At 37.4% G+C, this 23,872-nt stretch overlaps 1 protein-coding gene across 3 annotated transcripts in view; it reads left to right on the forward strand.

Moving 5' to 3' along the window:
* The window catches only part of olfm1b (olfactomedin 1b), a 63,570-nt gene extending 43,245 nt beyond the window's left edge, over window positions 1–20,325 (forward strand). For 2 of the 3 annotated variants that reach the window (NM_001328415.1, NM_001328414.1), the window contains 2 exon segments: window positions 4,588–4,694; window positions 19,559–20,325. In NM_001328415.1, the coding sequence (NP_001315344.1) occupies window positions 4,588–4,694; window positions 19,559–20,233 (782 nt within the window). In that variant the 3' untranslated portion in view covers window positions 20,234–20,325. 3 annotated transcript variants of the gene reach the window in all.
* Window positions 20,326–23,872: the final 3,547 nt, after the last annotated feature.

A 23,872-nucleotide genomic window follows, 5' to 3' on the forward strand; every position in this document is an offset into this window, starting at 1 on the left:
CTCGGAGTCAGATTTTGATACAAACTTGAGCATTGAGCACAGATGACTTTATGACAAACACACAGCATAATATAAAGACAGAATGTGGCGGTGAGTTGAGAACCCCTTTGCTAGATTCAGTGACTGGCATCCCTCTCCCCCTGCTGCTGTGAAGGCTGTAAGACCATTTAAAGCAAAATACACAATGAAACTCCATCAAAAATGTCTACAATGATAAGGAATATGGTTACTTACTGAGATATTAACGCACAGCAATACCACAACAAGAAAGGATGGACTTTCAAGGAATAGACAGTGTGAGGAAAGCTCATTATAGTGCACTGGACAGGACTGAACAACTTCCACCCACACATGCGTGAGGCAGGCAGTTCTGTATAATTACATAACTTATCGGCTTAAAGATGTCGCCTAATTTTGACATCGGACCGATAACAATAAGTATAAAAATAGCATTTATTGGCCGATAACAATATGGCCGCCGATATATCGTGCATCTCTAATCACAAGCTACAGGCAACTAAAATAAACAAATGTTTTTCAGAGCAACCTTACATCTCAAATAATATATTATAACAGAAGATCAAATGTTTGTTTTTTATCAATTTTGTAATATCACCAACTCATTCTACCAACAACAGTAAAGACAAGAAATTTTGCATAATCTGTGTCTAAACTAAACAAAAAATAACTATATGCACCAAAAACAAATAAGAACCACACTATAGATCAACAAAAATGACCAAGAGCTAAACCCGACAGGGAGTATAATTACACAGAATTAAAGGAGAAACCAAACAAGGCACAGGTGAGCATAATCAGTAAACAAAGTCAATCTCAGAAACCAAAGAAACCAAAACTAAACATGGAAACCAAAAGAAAATCTCAGCTTAAATGTTTTTAAACACAGACTGTGACAATTTGACCAACTATAGAACTTCAGAACATTGTACCCTTTTGCTGTTATTGTGTCGCTGTGTTACATTCATTTCAAGAGTTCACACTTAGATAATGCTTGACTATTTAAGCAAGTCTGGCATGCTGTTCCGGGAGAGAACCCTGAGCTTGGAGATAGATGAGCCCAAGGCTCCCGTCTGGTCGATAAGCATTAGCAGGGATATGAAATCAGGTAGTTCTCGATAACTTCCTAAGAATAGACCGCTAACTGCACTAGTTTGTTGTAAGTGCTTGTGACTTTAACTTTTGTTGCATGCTTCTTTTGAGTGTGGGAGGAAACCGGATCATCCGGGAAAAACCCACACGAACAGTGGGAGAACATGCAAACTCCGCACAGAGAGTGTCGGTTGGCTCAGCTAGTGTTTGAACCAATGACCTCCTTGCTGTGGGGCAACAGTGCTAGCCACTGAGCCATTGTGTCGCCCGAACTTAGTATTGAGGAGGAGGAAAAAGGGATGGATGGATGGGGGGGTAATGAAGTTTATGTTCTGGGATCTGGGATCTGGGATATTTATATTGAATTTAGAGTGATCAGATTGGCTAGTTAGTGATTAGTGATAGGGATCAGCTGTAGTCAATCCTATTACGAGCTCCTCTCGAAATTTTAGTTCAAGAAAGTTTAAGAAGCTTCACTTAAAATATTTAACGATATAACACAATGCTTACTTTTACTGAACCTGGAATATAAAGAAAACTTGCATTTTACAAGGTTAATACAAGTATTAAAGCAATCTTTTCTCATTGAAGACATTGCCCAAAAGTGTCTTTGTCAGATTAGACTACTCAAATTGTACAAATGCATCTCAAAGAACCCTACCCAAGCACAAACATTTTTATTAACTCATAATTACCCATTTTAACATCACAATTGTGAGAAAAAAAGAGAGTTGCAAAACATAAAGTCAGAATAGTTGTATCATTAGTCATATTAATTGTTATAGAATAATTATCACTCAGAAATTTATTAGCAAATGTCAAAAATATGAAATCAGAAATAGTACTTTATTTTACTGTATGTATTCTCACTGTATGTAAACCATTCTCTCATTTGAGTCTATTTTTGTGTAATCACAAACATCTTAGACCTAGCTGGTACAAAAATGAAGCATAACTGAGAACTCAGCTCAGGTCTCTGGAGTTATTAAAGAATAAAATTATGCATTCACCATCACAGCTTCTACTTCCCAGCATCCACACACATTGCTTCTTTTCTCTGCTGTGCGTCATCTTTCTCTCGTCTTCACACAGAGTTTCTAGAGGAGAAATCTGGGCCAGTTTCACTGTACAATCAATACAGCTTTAAAACAACTCTGATTTATCTTGCTGTTTCACACACACTTGAGCTTCATCCATGTGCATAGCTTCTGATAAATATAAAAGCCACACACATCAGCTTCACATATTTTCCCTTGCACAATTTCATCCCATGGTGTGACATGAATGAACTTGTTCCTTGCTGTACTTTCCTGAGCAATCAGACTTGCGCCACCCCTTACATTTTCATCAGAAAGGTAAAAATCTACTGGGACATCTGATTTCAATTCAAACATAATCCTTGAATGCCATTTTGATGCAATCACATGAGATTAAATAAAAACACAATCGACATTTGAATTTTTCATGTTCCCACATGTTCTCATATTAAATTCATGTGTTTTTTTTTCTGTATATTGATGACGATCAAGACATGCATTGTTCTGTAATATGTGTTTCTCTGCAGATGTGTGTGCGGCGTTTGCAGAACAAGAGAATCAGGGCTTTATTCTAAAAATAGTAGAATAATAACTTAGGCCTGTATTTCCCTACAGACAACAGATTACAGCTCAGTATGTTAATCTCACGTACATGTGTTTGCGTGTGTGTGTGTGTGTGTGTGTGTGTGTGTGTGTGTGTGTTGAATAGGGGAGGTTGAGCAGGAAAACACACACACATTTATTACACTTACTATTAACACAACTACAATATCTTTAAATCCAGCCATTCAAATAATGTATTTTTACAGCAGAACTAGCGTACGTGTTTTTATAAGAATTATCATTAAAGTTTTTTTTATTATTGTTAAATAAAGAATTACACATTGGCCTGAACCACACATCAATTTTAAAACCATACACTAGAACAGTAAAACTGGACTAAGAATTAAAGTAAAAATGAGTATGAAACTTGGTGTTAAAGGGGAAACCAAACAAGACACAGGTGAGCATAATCTGCAAGCAGAAAAAAACCAAAGAATCTCCTGAAAAATCATGAAATCCAACAAATTTATTACAGGAACCACATAAAATCAAGGTCCATCCATCCATCAAAATAATATATTTTAAAAGCAGACCTAGCATTTTTATAAGTGTTTTAGAAATTAAACAAAGGATAGCACACTGGCATGCTCCACACATCAATTCTTAAACCACACAGCAGAACAGCAAAACTGACCAAGAACTAAAATGGAAAGGAGTATGAAACTCAGTGTTAAAGAAAAAAAAAACTATTTACAGAAGGCCAATAAAACCAAAGTCTATCCACCCACCCAACTAACCCATCCATCCATCCATCCATCCATCCATCCAATCTATTTTAAAAGCAGATGTAATGTATGTGTTTTTATAATCCATTTCAATGTGGTGATGCCATTGGCCCATGAACATGTCCTGCTTGTTATCAAACTATTCCATAACTGTAATGTGGCAATTCAATCCTAACCTAACGTTAAAACAGCTTTTATAGCATTATTTATCAATATGCGGCTCTTTTTGGTTTCTCGGAAGCTATAGAAATTAAAAATGCATGACCGGAAATACATTGGGACCATTGTTTTTGTTTACATTCCTCAAAATGGTCAATAGGGTGTTTCTAAAACTAAACAAAGAATAACACACTGGCGTGCACCACACATCAATTCTAAAACCACACACTAGAACAAAAAACCTGACGAAGAACTAAAACAAAAAGGAGTATGAAAATTAAACTGTATAAAAACAATTTGTAAACATAAAATCAAAGGATCTGCTGAAAAATCATAGAATCAAACAAACTAAATATAGGAACCAAATGAAATCAAACTACATCCTTTCATCCAAATAATGTATTTTAGCAGCTGAACTAGTGTAAAATCGACCCAGAAATAAAACAAAAAGGAGTATGAAAACACTGTGTTAAAGGAGAAACCAAACAAGGCACAGGTGAGCATAATTAGTAATCATAGAAATAAAGGATCCCCCGAAAAATCAGAGTTCAACCAAACCAAAATAAATACCCCCCCCCAAAAAATGTATATATATTATATGTCTCCATTTATCCATCCATCCATCCATCCATTATCTACTCCATTCCATGTTGACTTTAAGAAGTAAACGTGAGGTGAAATAGAGGTAATAATTAGTGTTTTCCTCGCTCTTTATAGTCAGAGTTCATAATGAAGCTCAGTCAGTGTGACTTAATTAAACTCATTTAACCAGAACCTTCACTCTAAGATACAAGATTACCACAGTAATTATGACTGAATCAGACTCATCATAACATTACAGAATTAAATCTCCAAACTCATTAAACGTGTGACAATTGGCCTCTGACATGAAAGAGTGTGTGTGAGTATATTCATGTATGTGTCTAATTAAATGTGTGTTGTGTGTCCTGCAGCATGTGGTAAACTGACCGGCATTAGTGATGCAATCACTATTAAAACATCCGGGTCCCGCTTCGGATCCTGGATGACGGATCCTCTCGCTCCTGAAGGAGACACTAGGGTGAGTGTCAATGCCCAAACAAGTACATATGTTATGTTACACTCTGAATCTGGACTATTTTCTTATTGCAAATGAAAACGTATACTATTGTTTCAAAATTTGCATTGGATTTTTTTTTATTTTTTTGTTTATAAATCTTAAGCTCAACTGATTCCCAAAGCTCCATGATTTAGATTAGTGTGATTATTATTGTGATTGTTTATTTTTTCAGCTTTCTATATATTGAAGAGCAGTGTTACTTATTTCCAGCAGCCTTCAGTCTCACATGATTAATCAGAAATCAATTTAATATGCTCATTTCCTGCTCAAAAAACATTTATTATCATTGAAAACAGTTCTACCTAATATTTTTTATGGAAGCTGTGATACATTTTTCATGCATTTTCAACATTTGCATGTATCTCTTAGTATTTGGTAATAAGCACAACACTAATTTCTGTATGTAGGACGTACATACAGGATTCATTTCTGAGATTCATTAACATTCTGATAGCGGAGATCAGATTATTTTTATGCCCGCAGTAAAAAACCCATGAGCACATAGCTCACGGCAATCACTTCATAAAGAATCAAATACACAGAAAAACAAACCTCAAGGCCGAGCCGTCTTACACAAACGCAGATATATTTACACATGAGGAAAACTCAGATACGTCATCATATACAGTTGAAGTCTAAATTGGTAGCCCCCCTGTATTATTTGCCCCCCCCCCCCTTTATATTTTCCCCCTAATTTTAGTTGAACAGTTTGGTTTAAGAAAAAAGATTAATCTCAAGCAAAGTTGTAGTCAGAATTATTAGCCCTCCTGAATTATTAGCCACCCTGTATATTTTCCCCCAATTTCTGTTTAACGGAGAGAAGATTTTTTCAACAGATTTCTGAACAGAATAGTTTTAATAAATCATTTCTAATAACTGATTTCATTATGTTTACCGTGATGACAGTACACAATATTTTACTGGATATTTTTCAAGATATTCAGCTTAAAGTAACATTAAAAGGCTAAATTTGTCTAATTATGCAAGTCAGAGTAATTAGGCAAGCCATTGTATAAGGATGGTTTGTTCTGTAGACAATCTAAATATTGCTCAAGGCAAATAATATTGACCTTTAAATGTGTTTAAAAAAATTTAAAACTGCTTTTGTTCTAGCCGAAATAAAACAAATAAGACTTTCTCCAGAAGAAAGAAATATTATAGGAAAAACTGTGGAAAATTCCTTGCTCTGTTAATCATCATTTAGCAAATATTTAAAAAAATAAATATTCACAGGAGGGCTAATACTTTTAATTACACTCCACACAAAATAGAAGTTAAGTGGCACAATTATTCACCCTTCAAACATTTCAGAAAGCATAATATAAATATTTAGCCCTATGCTGTAGAAGATTCAGCTTATTTTCATATGCAAACAAACAAAAAAAAAACATTCACATTTTTATTAAGCATATTACTTATAAGTAATGTTATTTATACATTTTTAAAATACTATAATATAAAACTAATTATATTGTACATGCTAGTTTATATTTATAAAGCAATTGCTTTTTAATTACATGAAATTAATAAATAACAGATCAATAATAATGACTTTTTTGTAACTGTCGTTGTTTTCTGAGTCTACTTTTAATTAGGTAAATACTATAAATGTTTTAATCGCTGCATGTTTGCACTTAATAACAACAATAATAATATAATAATAACCTTTTTTTCAGAAAAATATTTTAAAAATATTTCTAATTGTGCCGTTGACTTTGAATTTTTTTCTGGATGTCCGTAACAACCAAAGAAATCCATATACGCAAAGAAAACTAAACTAATTAAATTACAAATGAAATTATGTGTAATAAATGACGCAGGGAAAAGTATTGAACACATGAAGAAAGGGAGCTGTAGAAAGACAGTGAAGGCCCAGACAGCAGCTGAAATCTCTCAGTAGTTCTTCAGCAACCATCTGCTCTTTGTCATTGTAAATGGATATTTGCTGCTTCAGTCCAACATCTACATTAGCAGATGATGAAGATGAAAGCAGGGTGGACATTTAAGCAAGACAATGATCCAAAATGAAACTCTCAAATGCTTTCAGAGAAAGAAAATCAAGCTGTAGAATGGCCCAGCCAATCACCTAATCTGAATCCAATACAAAATATAAATATAAAGATCAGATTTAATAGACCCACAGAACCATCCTGATTTTTGTACTCTGTTGAAGTCTGTCAAAAATACACACCTGAGCAATGCATGTGACTTCATTCTCCATATGAGAGGAGTCTTTAAGCTGCCATCAAAAAAAGTCTTTTATTAAAGTATTAAGTATTAAGTATTAAATACGTTTCAGAAGTTCAGTACTTTGTCCTTGTGTCATTTCATTGTTATTACACAGAACTCATTTTTAAAATGAACTTTTATGCTTGTATTGTTGGGGTTTTACTAAGATGTGGTTCAATTCCATGTCAACAGTTCCTGTAGATATATTATTCCTTGGAAAAAATAGGACGTGTCCTATTTTCTCCGCTGTATATTCGAAATAATTAGCTTTTAAATTATTATTATTTTATTTATTTATTTTTTAGTTTTTAAAAACAATTTCTTTCTGGATTTAAATATAGTATAGAATACTAAATACAAAAATTGATGTGTGAATAAAATTTCACTAAACATAATATATCACGCCTCCCATGAAATAGATCACAACAAGCTTTGTATAGTCGCTTTTGATAAAAAAGGTCTCATGTTTCAAATTTCATCAATTAATTTTTTTCAGAAAACACAAACAATAAAATGCCATTTGAGGCTATTGTGGCAGATATTAATGCATACATAATTCAGCTAATTTTAGAAACAGATGCTAAAAGCAATTTTATAGCTTCTTTAGTCTCACGCTGCACCAAAAACATGTTAAAATAGTAAAGTATGGACTTCAGAAACAAAGTACATACTGATCAGTCGTTTTTACAACCCAGTACACCCACACTAAAAAAAAAATAAATAAAATCAAACAGTTGATATCAAGCATTATTTGTTGTTGGACAGCTGTAGAGTTTAAGGCAGGTCACTAACACTCACAGCAGCACGAGGGGGAAATAAGCAAAGCCAAATCATTTTCCACTCATCCAGTCATGAAGTGCTCCAGTGGGGCTCGTAATGGAGGGTCTTCTGATATCAGCTGGAGGTTAAAACCCCACACGCTGCTGTACGGATGAGAGAAAGATGCTCCTGAAGACCTCTCTGTACAAGCTCATTCAAAGCCTCATCGTTTCTCAGACATTTGTGAAAGAGTGATGGAGGTTTTAGGCTTTGTGATCTCATGCAAAGTTGAAATCCGAATTATTAGCCCTCCTGAATTATTAGCCCCCCTTTATATATTTTCCCCCAATTTCTGTTTAACAGAGAAGATTTTTTCACTACATTTGTAAACACAATAGTTTTAATAACTCATTTCTAATCACTGACTTTTTTTTATCGTCGCAATGATGACAGCACATAATATTTGACTAGATATTTTTCATGAGACTAGTATTCAGCTTAAAATCACATTTAAAGACTTAACTAATTAAGTTGAATAAGTTAGGGTAATTACCCAGTTAGTAAAATTCATGTGGCTCAAATCCAGCCCACACCAGACACTTATATCCGGCCCACATACCACATGGACTGATGGCACTTGGGCGGTCCGCTCCTGTTTGCCAGATCTTGGCCACAAATAAGCCATAGCAGTATCCCATATCAGCCAGAATTCAACTAAATGTACCAGAACTGACCATATTGCTTGTATTCTGGCCCAGATGCGGCCCCCACCAGACATTTACATCTGGACCACATACTGAATGGAATGATGGCTCTAGGGCGGTCCACTCCTGTTTGTCAGATCTGGCCTACACCTTACACTTGCTGGGTGTGGCAACATACAAAAAATCCAAGCATGCATTGCAATATGAATTCATTCTATAGCAGTGTTTCTCAACTGGTGGGTCACGACCCAAAAGTGGGTCACGGGAACATTTTCAGTGGGTCGCAGGGTGTGTGGGCAAAAAAAAACTACAAAAGTAAAATTGTTTACTTATTTTGCTTATACCAGACTTTTATTTTGAAATGCGTGCACGACAACCCTACCATTTGACATGTGTAATTTCATTTAATTATAGCAACAAATATGTCGAAGCGCAAGCACGACCCCGAATATTTTAAATTATGGATTTACATATATTGACGACAAAAAAAAGACAAAGCCTCAGTCATATGTAGTGAGGTGCTCTCACAAAAGAATTCTAAATTAAAACGACATTTAGAAACCAGGCAACATGTTTTATTAACAGTTCAGTTTAGTTCATGGTAACTGAACCTTCCTTTACCCTATAACCGCTGTTTACAGTATTTGTCGTTTTTACTTTGTAATATTTCTATAATTTGATACATTTCATTAAATGACAGCAATAAAATATTGTTTTTTTGTAAGTCCTGGTGAGTTTCTTATAATTTTCTGTCACTACTTGTTTATGTTAACAAATAAATACAAATTAATTATAATTCCTAAAATTGTATTATAGTTCCTAAAAATTTAGGTTGCGGCTTGATGACCATGTTAAAATGTGGGTCCATTGGCCAAACCAGTTGAGAACCCCTGTTCTATAGCTTATTAATGCTCCAGTTTTCATTATTTGCTTTTGATTCTGCTGTTTATGTTGACGTTGTTGATTTCGTCACTTTTAGTCTCCTGTTTTTGAGTTTTGTTCATTTTGTTAATTGTCACCGTTGTTAAGGTTTATATGCTGATTATTGATGTCTCTGTGAGCAGAAGTTGAACCATAGAATTTTTTTTAGCTTATAAACCAGCCGCTTTAGGCTCACAGCCACATTAGCCAGAGCTAACTGCCAAATATTTGCCAAAAGTGGCCCACATTTGTTTTAGGATAACTGGGCCACATTTGCCATATCTTCTCTTGGCCACTATAGGCTAAATTCCACATTAGCCATAGCTTACTGTGCCGAATATTCGCCAAAAGTGGCCCACATATGTTTAAAGATAACTGGGCCACATTTGTCATATCTTCTCTGGGCCAGTACAGGCTAATGGCTGCATTTCTCCAGAGTTTACTGGGCCGAATATTTGCCTAACTGGCCCTTATATGTTTTAAAATAACTGGGCCACATTTGCCATATTTCTCTCGGCTCACAGCCGCAATAGCCAGAGCTTACTGTGCCAAATATTTGCCAAAAGTGGCCCACATGTGTCTTAAGATAACTGGGCCACACTTGCCATATTTCTCTCGGCCACATTAGGCTCACAGCCGCAATAGCCAGAGCTTACTGTGCCAAATATTTGCCAAAAGTGGCCCACATGTGTCTTAAGATAACTGGGCCACACTTGCCATATTTCTCTCTGCCACATTAGGCTCACAGCCGCAATAGCCAGAGCTTACTGTGCCAATTATTTGCCAAAAGTGGCCCACATGTGTCTTAAGATAACTGGGCCACACTTGCAATATTTCTCTCGGCCACATTAGGCTCACAGCCGCAATAGCCAGAGCTTACTGTGCCAAGTATTTGCCAAAAGTGGCCCACATGTGTCTTAAGATAACTGGGCCACACTTGCCATATTTCTCTCGGCCACATTAGGCTCACAGCCGCAATAGCCAGAGCTTACTGTGCCAAATATTTGCCAAAAGTGGCCCACATGTGTCTTAAGATAACTGGGCCACACTTGCCATATTTCTCTCGGCCACATTAGGCTCACAGCCGCAATAGCCAGAGCTTACTGTGCCAAATATTTGCCAAAAGTGGCCCACATGTGTCTTAAGATAACTGGGCCACACTTGCACTTACACAGAGCCACTTTAGGTTTAGACCCAGATTACCCGTAAATGACTATGCCACATTTTTGCCAACAGTGGCCCACATTTGTCCTCCATTATTTGGGCCAAATTGATCATTTTCCACATGGGCCACATTAGGCTCACATTCTTCGCCTTAAATCTTTGCCTTAAATAGCCCATATATGAGCTTGAATCTTTGGCCCCCTTAAGCCATTGTAAACAAGTGGGCCACTTGAGGCACAAGTTCATTTTGTCTGGGCCGAAGGAAGACCACATTCACTTACTATCTGGGTAGGCAAATCATTGTATAACGATGGTTTGTTCCGTAAACACTTAACAATATTTACCCTAAAAGGATTTTTAAAAACTCCTTTAATCTAGCAAAAATAAAACAAATAAGATTTTTTCCAGAAGAATAAACATTATAGGAAATACTGTGGAAAAACTCCTTGTTCTGTTAAACATCATTTGGTAAATATTAATAGGCTAATAATTTTGACTTCAACTGTATTAACCTCTGACCTATTTATCTATTGGATTGCATGCCATTGTGGTTAAAAATCTGGGCCGGTTACCAAACATAATAGGTCATACAGTAGATCAATCTAATGGGTTCGATACTGTCACCGTTGCACCCAGTGCCAAGTGCTTAACCACAGGTTGCAAGAAAATGCTCCTGTAATAAAAGTCCAGCGAGTGTTTTTTTGCATTAAAGTGTCAGATAAATGACAAATTGCCAATTAGTAGTTGGCATGGCAGAGCTGAATTCTCCATATGCTTTTTAACTGCTGCCACAGCAAACAATTTGACCAGTTTTCACGTCTATGTTGATTCAGTTTTAGGAACTTTCCTTGATTATATGTTTGATGATATTTCTTTCTAAAGAAAGACGAACAAATATAGTGTTGAAAGCCAACATTTTTTGAAATCTCATGGAGTAAGTCTATTAATAGTTTTCAGTCACATGACCTGTGCAAGCAAAAAAAAACAATAGGTCATAATGGCAGCAACACTGGGATTTCCATAGAAACACAGCAGACTGGTCATATTTTCATCTGTTTCAAGCTATGAATATGTGTATAACATATTAAGAAATTAAATAAATAAATAAAGATAGGATCATAAACTGGGCAGCACGGTGGCACAGTGGGTAGCACAATCACTTCAGCAAGAAGGTCGCTGGTTTGAGCCCTGGCTGTGTCAGTTGGCATTTCTGTGTGGAGTTTGCATGTGCTCCCAGTGTTTGTGTTCTGGTTTTCCCCACAAGCGCAAAAATATGCGGTGCAGGTAAATTGGGTAAGCTAAATTGTCCATAGCGCACTGTATGTGTGTCTATGAGTGTGTATGGATTTTTCCCAGTGATAAGTTGCTGCTGGAAGGGCATCGGCTGTGTAAAACATATGATTGATAAGTTGGCAGTTCAGTCCGCTGTGGCGACTTCCGATTAATAAAGGGACTAAGCTGAAAAGAAATGAATGAATGAATGATCCCAAACTGTAAATTGTGTGGACATGCGATCCATATACAGCTGATTTTCAGTCATTTAAATTCCTGTCAGAGCAACGTTTGCATCAATATTGTGGATATTCACTATATTCCACCAGTGATTTAGTCATTGGTGATGCCATTATAGCATGTAAGTGTCACCAAAAACAAAGTAGTTCAGTACTTTCGCCTTGTGTTACTCCATTTTTATTACACATAACTATTTTTTTTTTTTAGCAACACGGCACGCTCATGACAGTTGGAAGTATCGCACACCAGGCGCACACATTTGCATGATATTTAAAATAAAATTATTTAGATGGCGCTCTTTGGCGCAGCGGAAATACGAACAGTGTCCTGAGTCATGGCTGGGCGTTGCGGACAGCTGCCGACTTGCGACGTAGGTGTGTGTTCCCTGATAGAAACTACGTTTAGAGTTCCAAAATGCATGGCACTGCGTGACGCAATGCCGAGCGGCACTTCTGGTGTGCGACCTGCTTTACACTATGGACAATTTAGCTTACCCAACTCACCTACAGCTCTTGTCTTTGGATTGTGGGGGAAACCGGAGCACTCGGAGGAAACCCACACCAACACGGGTAAAACATGCAAACTCCACATAGAAACGCCAACTGGCCCAGCCAGGACTTGAACCAGTGAGCTTCTAGCTGTGAGGCAAAAGTGATAACCACTAAGCCACCATGCCCCCCCCCCCCCCCCCCCCAACAGTATATTATAACACAGGGGTGTCAAACTCAATTCATGTAGAGCCGAAGCCCTGCACAGTTTAGTTCCAACCCTGCTCCAACACACTTACCTGTAGGTTTCAAACAAGCCTTAAGGACTCAATTAGTTTGATCAGGTGTGTTTAATTAGGGTTGGAACTAAACTGTGCTTTGACACCTGTGTTATAACATATTAAACTACTTAAGCTTCCAAAAGCTCTAGATTCCTGAGTTAGAAACCATACACATTCACCAAAAAAAAGACACTTGTACAAACCCAATACTCCAATAAAACGATGCCTTTCATAAAGCTAAAACCCCATAAACACTGGAGAGCAATTATAAATCAAGCTAGTGAAAATATAACCTTCATTCGCTCCCACAGACCCGCGTTTCAGCGCTCGTCCTCCTCCCTCTTATCCTGTTTTTCTCACACTTTGGGTTGGAGGCTCTTGTTCTCAGAGGTTGATGAGACTGTAGGCTGTATGTGTGAGACAGACAGTGTGTGTGTGTGCGTGTGTGTGTGTGTGGGAGTGAACAATAAGCAATATCTCAGAGCGCTTTTTGGCTCTTGAAAGATAAAAAGCTTTGGCAGAGTCGCATGTTTCTGTCAGAGACACCAAGTAGAGATGGAGCAGCTTTTCAAGGTCTGCATGAGCGTAAAAGTTAAAGCCTGAACAAACACCCTGTGACCAGTCCGTGTGGTTAGATTGTAACACTCCATATTCTGATGTTTGATATCACCAGCTATTGAACATGAAGTTAATGTGTGACCTGATATGGACGAATAACAAAGCAGAAATGCTACTGGTTGCTTCACAAATATTAAGAAATGTGTCCTGGCATCTATATTTCACAAGTTAAAGGGATAATTCATGCCAAAAATGACGATTTACTCACTATTTACTCACCCTGCAAATGTTAATGAGTTTCTTTCTTCTGTTGAACACTAAAGAATATACTTTAAGGAATGCTGGAAACCTGTAACCATTGACTTCCATAGTAGGAAAAGCAAACACTAAGTACGTCAACGGTTACAGGTTTTCAGCATTCTTCAAAATATCTTCTTTGTGTTCAACATAAGAAAGCCACACAGGTTTAGAACAAGCGAGGGGTTGTAATGATGGAACTTTATAAGTAAATATACTGAAACTTTCTTTTTCTTTTTATTGACCCATCCCTTTAAGCAGCTCTAAATGTAACTTTGCAATTACATTGTTAAACAGAGAGGATTATTCACTTTTTTTTATGAACACCATTTATTAGCATGTTATTCAGCTTTGAATCACAGGAATAAATTGCAATTGATATATTATGCTTAATTAATACTGTGCAATTAATTTTCATTGACTATTTATTTATTAATAGTCTATGTCAGGGGTGGCCAATCCTGTTGCTGGAGATCTACCTTCCTGCAGATTTCAGTTGCAACCCTTATCAAACACACCTGTCTGTAATTATCAAGTGGATTTCAGGTCCTAATTAATTGGTTCAGGTGGTTTGATCAGGGTAGGAGCTAAACTGTACAGGAAGGTAGATTTCCAGGAACAGGATTGAGCACCCCTGGTCTATGTAATAGTTAATATGGCTATTGACATTACAAATTAGTATACACAATAACAGTATTACTATTTTGCTCTATTTTTCATTACATAAATACTTTCTTGGAAACCAAGATATTTATTAAAGAAAAAAAAAACTTTTGATAAGTAATTATATACACTCACCGGCCACTTTATTAGGTACATTTCTAATCAGCCAATCACATGGCAGGAACTCAATGCATTTGGTTAAGACGATCTGCTGCAGTTCAAACCGAGCATCAGAATGGGGAAGAAAGGTGATTTAGATGGCTTTGAACGTGACATGGTTGTTGGTGCCAGACGGGCTGGTCTGAGTGTTTTAGAAACTGTTGATCTACTGGGATTTCCACAAACAACCATCTCTAGGGTTTACATTAAATGGTCTGAAAAAGAGAAAATATCCAGTGAGCGGCAGTTCTGTGGGCGCAAATGCCTTGTTGATGCCAGAGGTCAGAGGAGAATGGCCAGACTGGTTTGAGCCAATCGAAAGGCAACAGTAACTCAAATAACCACTCGTTACAACCGAGGTGTGCAGAAGAGCATCTCTGAACACACAATATGTAGAACCTTGAGGCAGATGGGCTACAGCAGCAGAAGACCACACCGTGTGTCATTTCTGTCAGCTAGAGAAACTGAGGCAACAATTCACACAGGCTCACCAAAATTGGACAATAGAGGATTGGAAAATGTTGCGTGGTCTGATGAGTCTCGATTTTTGCCGCAACATTCGCATGGTAGGGTCAGAGCTTGCCATCGCCAACATGAAAGCATGGATCCATCATGCCTTGTATTAACAGTTCAGGCTAGTAGTGGTGGTTTAATGATGTAGGGGATGTTTTCTTGGCACACTTTGGGCCCATTAGTATCATTTGAGCATTGAGCCTACCTGAGTATTATTGCTGACGATGTCCATTTCTTTTATGACCATAGTGTTCTCATTTTCTTATGGCTAGTCTTCTCTTCCAGCAGAATAACACGCCATGTCATAAGGCGTGAATTTTCTCAGATTAACATGACTATGAGTTTACTGTACTGAAATGGCCTCCACAGTCACTAGATCTCAATCCAATAGAGCACCATTGGGATGTGGTGGAATGGGAGATTTGCATCATGGATGTGGAGCCGACAAAACTGCAGCATCTGCGTGATGCTATCATGTCAATATACTGTAGAACACAATCTCTGAGGCATATTTCCAGTATCTTGTTGAATCTATGCCATGAAGGATTAATGCAGTTCTGAAGGGTATACTAGTAAGGTGTACTTAATAAAGTGGCCGGTGAGTGTATGTAATAAAGGCGTAGAAATAATAGTTAATAACTTTAAATAATAATTAAATAATTGTATTTAAACCAGCCATAAATCTTTATGTGCATTATGTAACTTAATTATATGCGCATTTTCAAATAAAATAAAATTTAAATTAATAATCAAATTTTATAAAATCAAAATTATAAAATTTTAAAAGTCAATTAGAAAATACCACTTTAAAACGAATTAATTGCTAAGTATTTCAGAAAATAATAATACAAGTTTTTATTATTATTATTAATATTATTATTATTGTTGTTATTTAATAACATTATTTTTTAATCAGTTAGAGAAACTACATAATTATTTCACTTATAAAGTACTTCAATAGTATAGTAATATGAATATAACAACAGTGCAGCTAAAAAACAAATATTTAAGTCTGTTATTCCTCTTTTATTCCTTTTTTAAACAAGTTTTTATTCGATATAGAAAACCGCAGGGATATTTTTCTGTTTTGAAATGTTTTTTTTTTGTTGTTGTTGTTGTTGTTGATGTTGGTGCATGATGTATTTTTAAATGCACATTTTAAACAACTCAAGCAAACCCCAGAGAAGGATTCACTATGAGCCAGACACTAAAAACATTTTTAATCGCGAGCTTTTTACAACCAAAGATCACAGTCAGATTACATATAAATGCAAAACAGTCTTAATGATCTGATATTTATGCTAAACCCTATTGTGTTCCTATGCATTGCCATTGCTTACATTTTTAAGTAACAGCCATCTGGCAAAGAACAGTTCCAGAATTTGAGCAAAAACATGGTAGTTTTTGGTATTGTTTAGTTTACTTTTACTTTTATCTTAGAAGGTTTAATAATCTCTAGTTTTGCATAGTACTCAATCACAGAAAGTATATTACCAAAATCCTCAGCGTAAAGCTGATTTGGAAACATTTATAGTTTGAGAAATGCTGTTAAATGCACTAAAATATAATCAAATTCAATTGTGAACGAGAGTGTCTTTCCAGAAGGACTGCGATATATGTTTAAACATGCTGAAGAGATGCATCTGTGTGTTGATATATACAGTAGATGTTGGTTACTGCTTCGTGCCTCCTACAGAGAGCACACAGATGTCCTGCTGTGCTCTGGAATATTCCATAAACCTTTCCATTCGCTCACTGAGAGACTGCTGAGAATTCTCAACGGAGAGTCTGCTTTTATCCGGAATGATCTGGAATTATCCCTACAGGGTTGGTAATGCTTGGCACACACAGCACCGTCTTGGCTGTCAGTTTTTTTTTTTTTTTTTTTTTTGTTCTGCCACCGCCAGGGAAGGATGGACACCTTCAGTCTGGAATTTAATTAAGACCTTACTCAACACGTCCTGCTGCGCCGGCAGATTCAAGCCAGAACAACAAGCATTGAATGCACACACGGACAAAAATAAAGAACAACTTGACCCACTTCGGGTTGAGCAGTCGTTCTGTTTAACCTGCTTAAATTCTGATTTTCTGAATATCAAGCCAAAAAATGTAAGCTTTATGGATACTGCTTGGTAGAGATACCTTCTAGTGGCTATAACTTCAATATAAGCGAACATAAGGACATATAGTTCTGTTCAAATGTTTTAAGCCAACATTAACTCTTGCTTACTGGTGGTATAATGGATTTAAAACACAAAACCAGTCATAAGTGTAAATTTTTTGTCAATTAAAAATAAATAAATAAATAAAAATTTAGATTATAGGATGAATAAATAATCTTTCGGCTAATGTATGGTTTGTTAGGATAGGAGTTAAGAGTTTAAATTATTTTAATTGAACTGTTTACGAGATGACAATGTTGGAGAAAGGTTGTTTGTCCTGGTTTGAGCTGCATTTCTACGAGTAATGTAATGTAATGTAATGTGTATTTATATAGCGCATTTATTGTGTATGGCCATACACCCAAAGCGCTTCACAATCATGGGGGGGGGGTCTCTCCACACCTCCACCAGTGTGCAGCATCCACTTGGATGATGCGACGGCAGCCACAGGACAACGGCGCCAGTGCGCTCACCACACACCAGCTATTGGTGGAGTGGACAGTGATAGAGCCAATTCGGTGGAAGGGGATGATTGGGAGGCCATGATCGAATGGGCCGAGGGACTTTGGCCAGGACACTGGGGTTACACCCCTGCTCTTTCACGAGAAGTGCCATGGGATTTTTAATGACCACAGAGAGTCAGGACCTCGGTTTAACGTCTCATTCGAAAGACGGCGCCCACTAACAGTGTAGTGTCCCCTTAACTTTTACTGGGGCATTAGGACTCACATAGACCTCAGGTTGAGCGTCCCCTGCTGGCCTCACTAACACCACTTCCAACAGCAACCTGGTGTTCCCTAGTGGTCTCCCATCCACTGTGTTGTTAAGAAATATTGTCTGAATTGATGGAATTGTGAATGTTGAAAAGTACAGATAGGTTTTAATCCATTATGCAATTCTTTCTGGAAATGTCTTCAGTGGCTTCACCTGGCTGTATTTTGTGTGAGAAACGAACTACGGGGTGATAAGATGCCACATACAGCTCGTGTTCCTTATTGCACTACCGCTGACCTCCATATGGACTGCTTATAGTGGCTGGTGTTATGATGTATTACTTTAATATAAGCGACCATAAGGACATATTTCTGTATCCCAGTCAGGGTTGTGCAAGATTCAGAATTAAATTGGCTTCCTCTCTATTAATATTTTGAATTTGAAGCTCAGTTACCCACAGTGCACAAAACGTTGAGCTGGATCAAGAGAATTAAGCAACACAGGCTCATTCTGAAAATGTAGTCCTGTGGACGTTTCTGGAGACCAGGAAATAAGTTCCGGGAGGTATTTTTGCAGTTTTTGTTTTCGCGAATCCACGAGAGGTCGCTGTGTTCACTTTTTCATATCTCAAATGTCTCTCGGGAGTGGCATTGCACCCGTGCTGTTCTAACGTAAACCCAATAGAGGCCGCTGTCGAATGACCGTCTGTCTGACTGACTGAATGATTGACTGGGCCAATCGACTCACCCTCCTCCTTCCCTGAACCCAACCAATTTTACTGATTGACCTGCCTGTCCACTTACTTCCCTAAACCCATACAACAGTTTACAAAAGCAGTCTCAAGTCCGCTGACATACACAATGAGCTAACTGGACAAACTGGTTGTGGAGGGAAAGCCCTCCACACGGGGGTAAGCGGTCAGCCGGTAAAAAAGAAACAGCATTTTACCAGCCCGTAGCGTTCGCTTAAAAAATTAAATGCAGCCATACGTACCTCAGGCTACATAATTCGCAGTCTCCAGAAACATCCGCGGGACTATGTTTTCAGAATGAGCCTGGGTTGGAAATAGAAGTTTACTGAATTGAGCTTGGGCCAATTTGTCTGTCTGATGACTAACTTTTACCTTACAGATGACTAACTAGTCAACCAATGTAATGCAGAATCCAGAATTCATTTACCCAGTCCTCAAGTTTAACCCACAATCAATCAATCAATCAATCAATCAATCAATCAATCAATCAATCAATCAATCTGATTGATTGATTCCCAGGGGGGAGTGAGAGTTGTGAGAGTTGCATGTGAGAGACCATGTGAGAGTTGCAGAGAGCTAGATGCCAACATTAAATATGAAAGGAATAAGGAGGATGTGTCGAGGTGATTGACAGGGGAAATAACCAAGCAACATAACGGTCTGTTAACGAGGAAGTGGGTCCTAATACTTTCAAACTCTTCTGTACACACTCAAAAGTATGTACTTTTTCTTCATAAGCCTTCAGGACGTAGTGAATCTACCTCAAAACCTCTGCGACATGTCCTGCTGATGGCCAACAGGAAATGTTTTCCAGTGAGCAAATGCTACAAAATGACAAAAACCATTATGAATGCATACTTGTGCTATCAAAGATGTGTCTTATTTACTCATATCCTGGTATTATTATCAATTTATATCAATTAATCATGTACTCTCTCACTTCTCTCCAGGTGTGGTACATGGACGGTTATCATAACAACCGATTTGTGCGGGAGTACAAATCCATGGCGGACTTCATGACGTCGGACAACTTCACGTCCCACCGGCTCCCGCACCCCTGGTCTGGAACGGGTCAGGTGGTCTACAACGGCTCCATCTACTTCAACAAGTTCCAGAGCAACATGATCATCAAGTTCGACTTCAAAACCTCCACCATGAGTAAATCCCAGCGACTGGACAACGCCGGCTTCAGCAACACCTACCACTACGCTTGGGGCGGACACTCCGACATCGACCTCATGGTCGACGAGGGCGGGCTGTGGGCCGTCTATGCCACCAATCAGAACGCGGGAAACATCGTCATCAGCAAGCTCCACCCTATCACCCTGCACATCATCCAGTCCTGGACCACCAATCATCCGAGGCGCAGCGCTGGGGAGTCCTTTATGATTTGCGGGACGCTGTACGTGACCAACGGCTACTCGGGAGGGACAAAAGTCTACTACGCCTACCACACCAACTCCTCCACATATGAGTACATCGATATCGTTCTGCAAAACAAGTACTCGCATATCTCCATGTTGGACTATAACCCGCGGGATCGAGCGCTGTATGCTTGGAATAACGGACATCAGGTCCTGTACAACGTTACGCTTTTCCATGTCATCCGCTCGGAGCAGCTGTAAACGCTGAGGATTTCATTTGGAGCTTCAAAAAAAAATAAATAAAATGGAACAAGACAATCCTTTGGAATGTCCTTCAACAGATTGTTACACAATGATGTCCCTTTTTTTGTCTTGTTTTTCAGTATTAATATTTAAACATTCTTTAGGGGATAGTTGAAAACACAAAGATTTAATTCTGCCATTATTTACTCACTATTCATTCGTTCTAAACTAGCTTTATTTGTTGTTCTGTTGAACACAAAAGAAGATATTTCGAAGAATGTTGGAAATCTGTTATCATCAGGTCTGATTTATACTTCTGCGTCAAGTGATCGACATGACCCACTGTGCCTGCCTTGCGCGTAGTTGCGCATTTATACTTCTGCGTGCTGTTTGTGTTGCTCTTTCAAAATGCTAGCTGGCAGTGAGGTTTTAAGGTTCCTCTGTGTCGTGTTTTTTTGCCAGTGTTTTGTTTTTTTGTTTTACCTTCAGTGCTTAATTTATAAATAAATAATTTCGGTCCCACTTTATATTAAGTGGCCTTAACTAATATGTACTTACACAGTACTAATAGTTTGTTACAATGCACTTATTGTGTAAATACATGTATTTACTGTGTATGCTTGATTAAATACAAGTATGTAATTACATCTGTAGTTAACTTTTGTAATTACATTTGTAAATACACTATTGACCATCCCTTACACCTTAACCCACCCTTAAACCTACCCATACCCCCAAACCTGTTCATAACCCAACCTCTATCCCAACTCAAGAGCACCACAAGTGTTCTCAAATACATTATAAACACAGTAAGTACTTTGTATTGATTTTTTGATGCAAGTACATATTAGTTAAGGACACTCAATATAAAGTGGGACCATAATTTCAGACCAAACCAAGAAATAAAAGTTACCTTGACTGACGTCCAGCACACAATTTCAGTTTTCCCGAAACATGGCGTCATTAAACAGTGATAGCGCAAAAAAGTGCATCACATTTCTGAACGCTCTTTAATTATTGTGTGCCATATAAGGTTATCGGTCAGTCATGGATAATAAAAACATGTAGCTACAAACATAAATGGTCTGAACCATCATTATTCAGTTCACTTCACTGTTATGTGCCAAGTGAAAATAATATTTAAATGACTCAGTCTAATCCTCAAGAAGAGAACCAGAGTTACCTCTTCCTACATGTTCTGTGGCTGACTTAAGATTGCTTTGCTTCTGTATCTTGATCTCGATTGATCAGGCTCATTATCAGATTTACTCGTGATTTTAAGAAATGAAATGCAGGACTGCCTCTGCAATTTAGAAAATACAGATATTATTTAGGCAGGCCACTATGATATTATTTATTTTCGCTGCTCACAGCGCACGAAACAGTTACCAACCAATAAGAGTAATTGTAAACAAGAGAAAGCTGATTTGCTCTAAATATTGATGAGGGCCAATAGTTTAACGTGACTTTGGCTTTAACTTGCACATGGTGACTACCGCCATGTATGTGTGTGTGTGTGCGCATGCGCAATTCACACAGCCTTCTCTCGCTCTCTCTCTCTCGCTACCCTAATGTACAAGAAGCTAAAACTCACTCATTCTGAGGTGGGAACTGGCAGACGTGCAACAAATTTAATCATAAGGTAAACACAAAACAGTTTCCAACTGGAGCTTCTTTAGAGGACTCAACACTTGTAATCACTTGCTGTAACAGGTTTGCGTGGCTCTCTGCCCCGCCCACACTCGTCACAGCTACCAAGCCATCCAATCAAAGAGCAATCGCTACGCATCGTTTCGACGTGTAGTTAAATTTTTTGAGAGGTGCACGTCAGCGTCAGTCACAGTGAGGGCTATGCGACCGCGTGAACGCTGTCCCGGAGCATACGCATACCCTTGACGCAGAAGTAGAAATCAGCCTTTACTGTTATTGTAAACTTTATTGTCCCCTTTTGGGGTGATTTATTCTGCAGCGTAATAGATTTACTACACATATATCATTCCACACACTTCATTAAACAATATTAATAGTACTAAAAACAGTGGCTACCTCTTCCCATTAAAATTCAGCAAATCAATCGCACAAGCAACAAATAAAAATTTAAATCTGTTGGTCCTTGACAAATTGAGCCTATACCGAGAACCTGAGGGAAGGATTTGAAATAAATCAAAATGAGGATGGGATATATACGAAATGTAATCTGATGAGATTTCTTTAACACTCGGATGTCATATAAATCGGATAACTCCGGCACTTTCACTTTCTTAATACTTTTCTGCAGGTATTTATAACCTAAAGACAGTGAGTTCTTCTGTTTTACTCTTAAAGAACAAACCAACAATTCAACCAAAAGGTTCAAATGGATTCTACATGGGCCTTATATATCAGAGTCCCCCAATACTAAACTTTTCAGAGAAAATAAAGTCTTCATTAGCCTGTCCTACAAACTGTAGTCTTTCTGTATTTTCATTCAAATTTAATTTATTATCAATTACAGTGCTTCGGTACTTAAACCATTCGACTAATTCAATCTGGTTACTTACTTTTACATATTTGTTATCCCTACTATACTCTGTAAAGCCCAACAGTCAAATTTATCAAATGAACTGAGTGGAGTTAACTCAAAATTTACTGAAAGTTAATTCTACTCATTTAAAAAGAGTTTTGAACTCGCTGTTGAAGGTAATGACTTAATTAAATACATTGTTACTTCAACTTCAATTTAAGTTCACAGTACTCAAATAGATTAGTTTTTTTTTTAAAATCAAATTGTTTGTTGCAATCGGTTTCCTCAAACAGTTTGAGTTGCCTTAGCTTATTGGGTTTTACAGTACTCAGTTGGTTTGAGTTCCCTTCATTTATTGGGTTTTACTGTGCTCAAATTGCTTCATTTACTCAAATGGATTGAGTTCACAGTACTCATTAGGATTAGTTTTTGAACTTAAATAGCTTGTTGCAATCGGTTTCCTCAAATGGTTTGAGTTACTTTAACTTTTTGGGTTTTACAGTGTGGAAGTCAGAGGTTACAGGTTTCCAACATTCTTTAAAATATTTTCTTTTGTGTTCAACAGAACAAAAATAAAAAAATAATAAAAAAAACTGACAGCAGAATTTTGAGTATCTTATCCCTTTAAATAAAAAATAAAAAAAATTATAAATGGATCAAACTTTAGTGAACCTTTCTTGAAAATATCTGCTTATTTTACATATGCATTATGTATTTTTCTTACTTCACTGGCAGATATTTATTCTTGTTTTTAGCTCATTACATTTTGATAATTACTGAAACAAGATTTTTTTTCTCAAGTAAATGCATCATCATTTAAGAATGTTTGCATATTTGTACTGGAAAACAAGACAGAAAAACCAAGCAAGGAGCTTTTGCAGTGAGAAGATGCTATGCTGAATGAAAACTAAACCATTGTAGGAACAACAGACATATGAATGGAAAAAAAATCACCAGAACAGATGCCAAAAAATGAAATAAAGCCACGCCTTTCTTTCTTTTTTAACCAAAATTGCTTTGTTTTTCTAGAAGACTGTCCGATTAGATGTGTTTCAGTAGCACTTAAAGACATTTGTCCACGTTTGGCTGCGCACTGAAATATAGGAATCCCTGTGATTAGTGACGGACTAGTAAACCCGAATGGATTACTAACC

The sequence above is a fragment of the Danio rerio genome, chromosome 21 (genome assembly GCF_052040795.2).
Source record: "Danio rerio strain M-AB ecotype USA chromosome 21, GRCz13ab, whole genome shotgun sequence".
Lineage (NCBI taxonomy): Eukaryota > Metazoa > Chordata > Actinopteri > Cypriniformes > Danionidae > Danio > Danio rerio.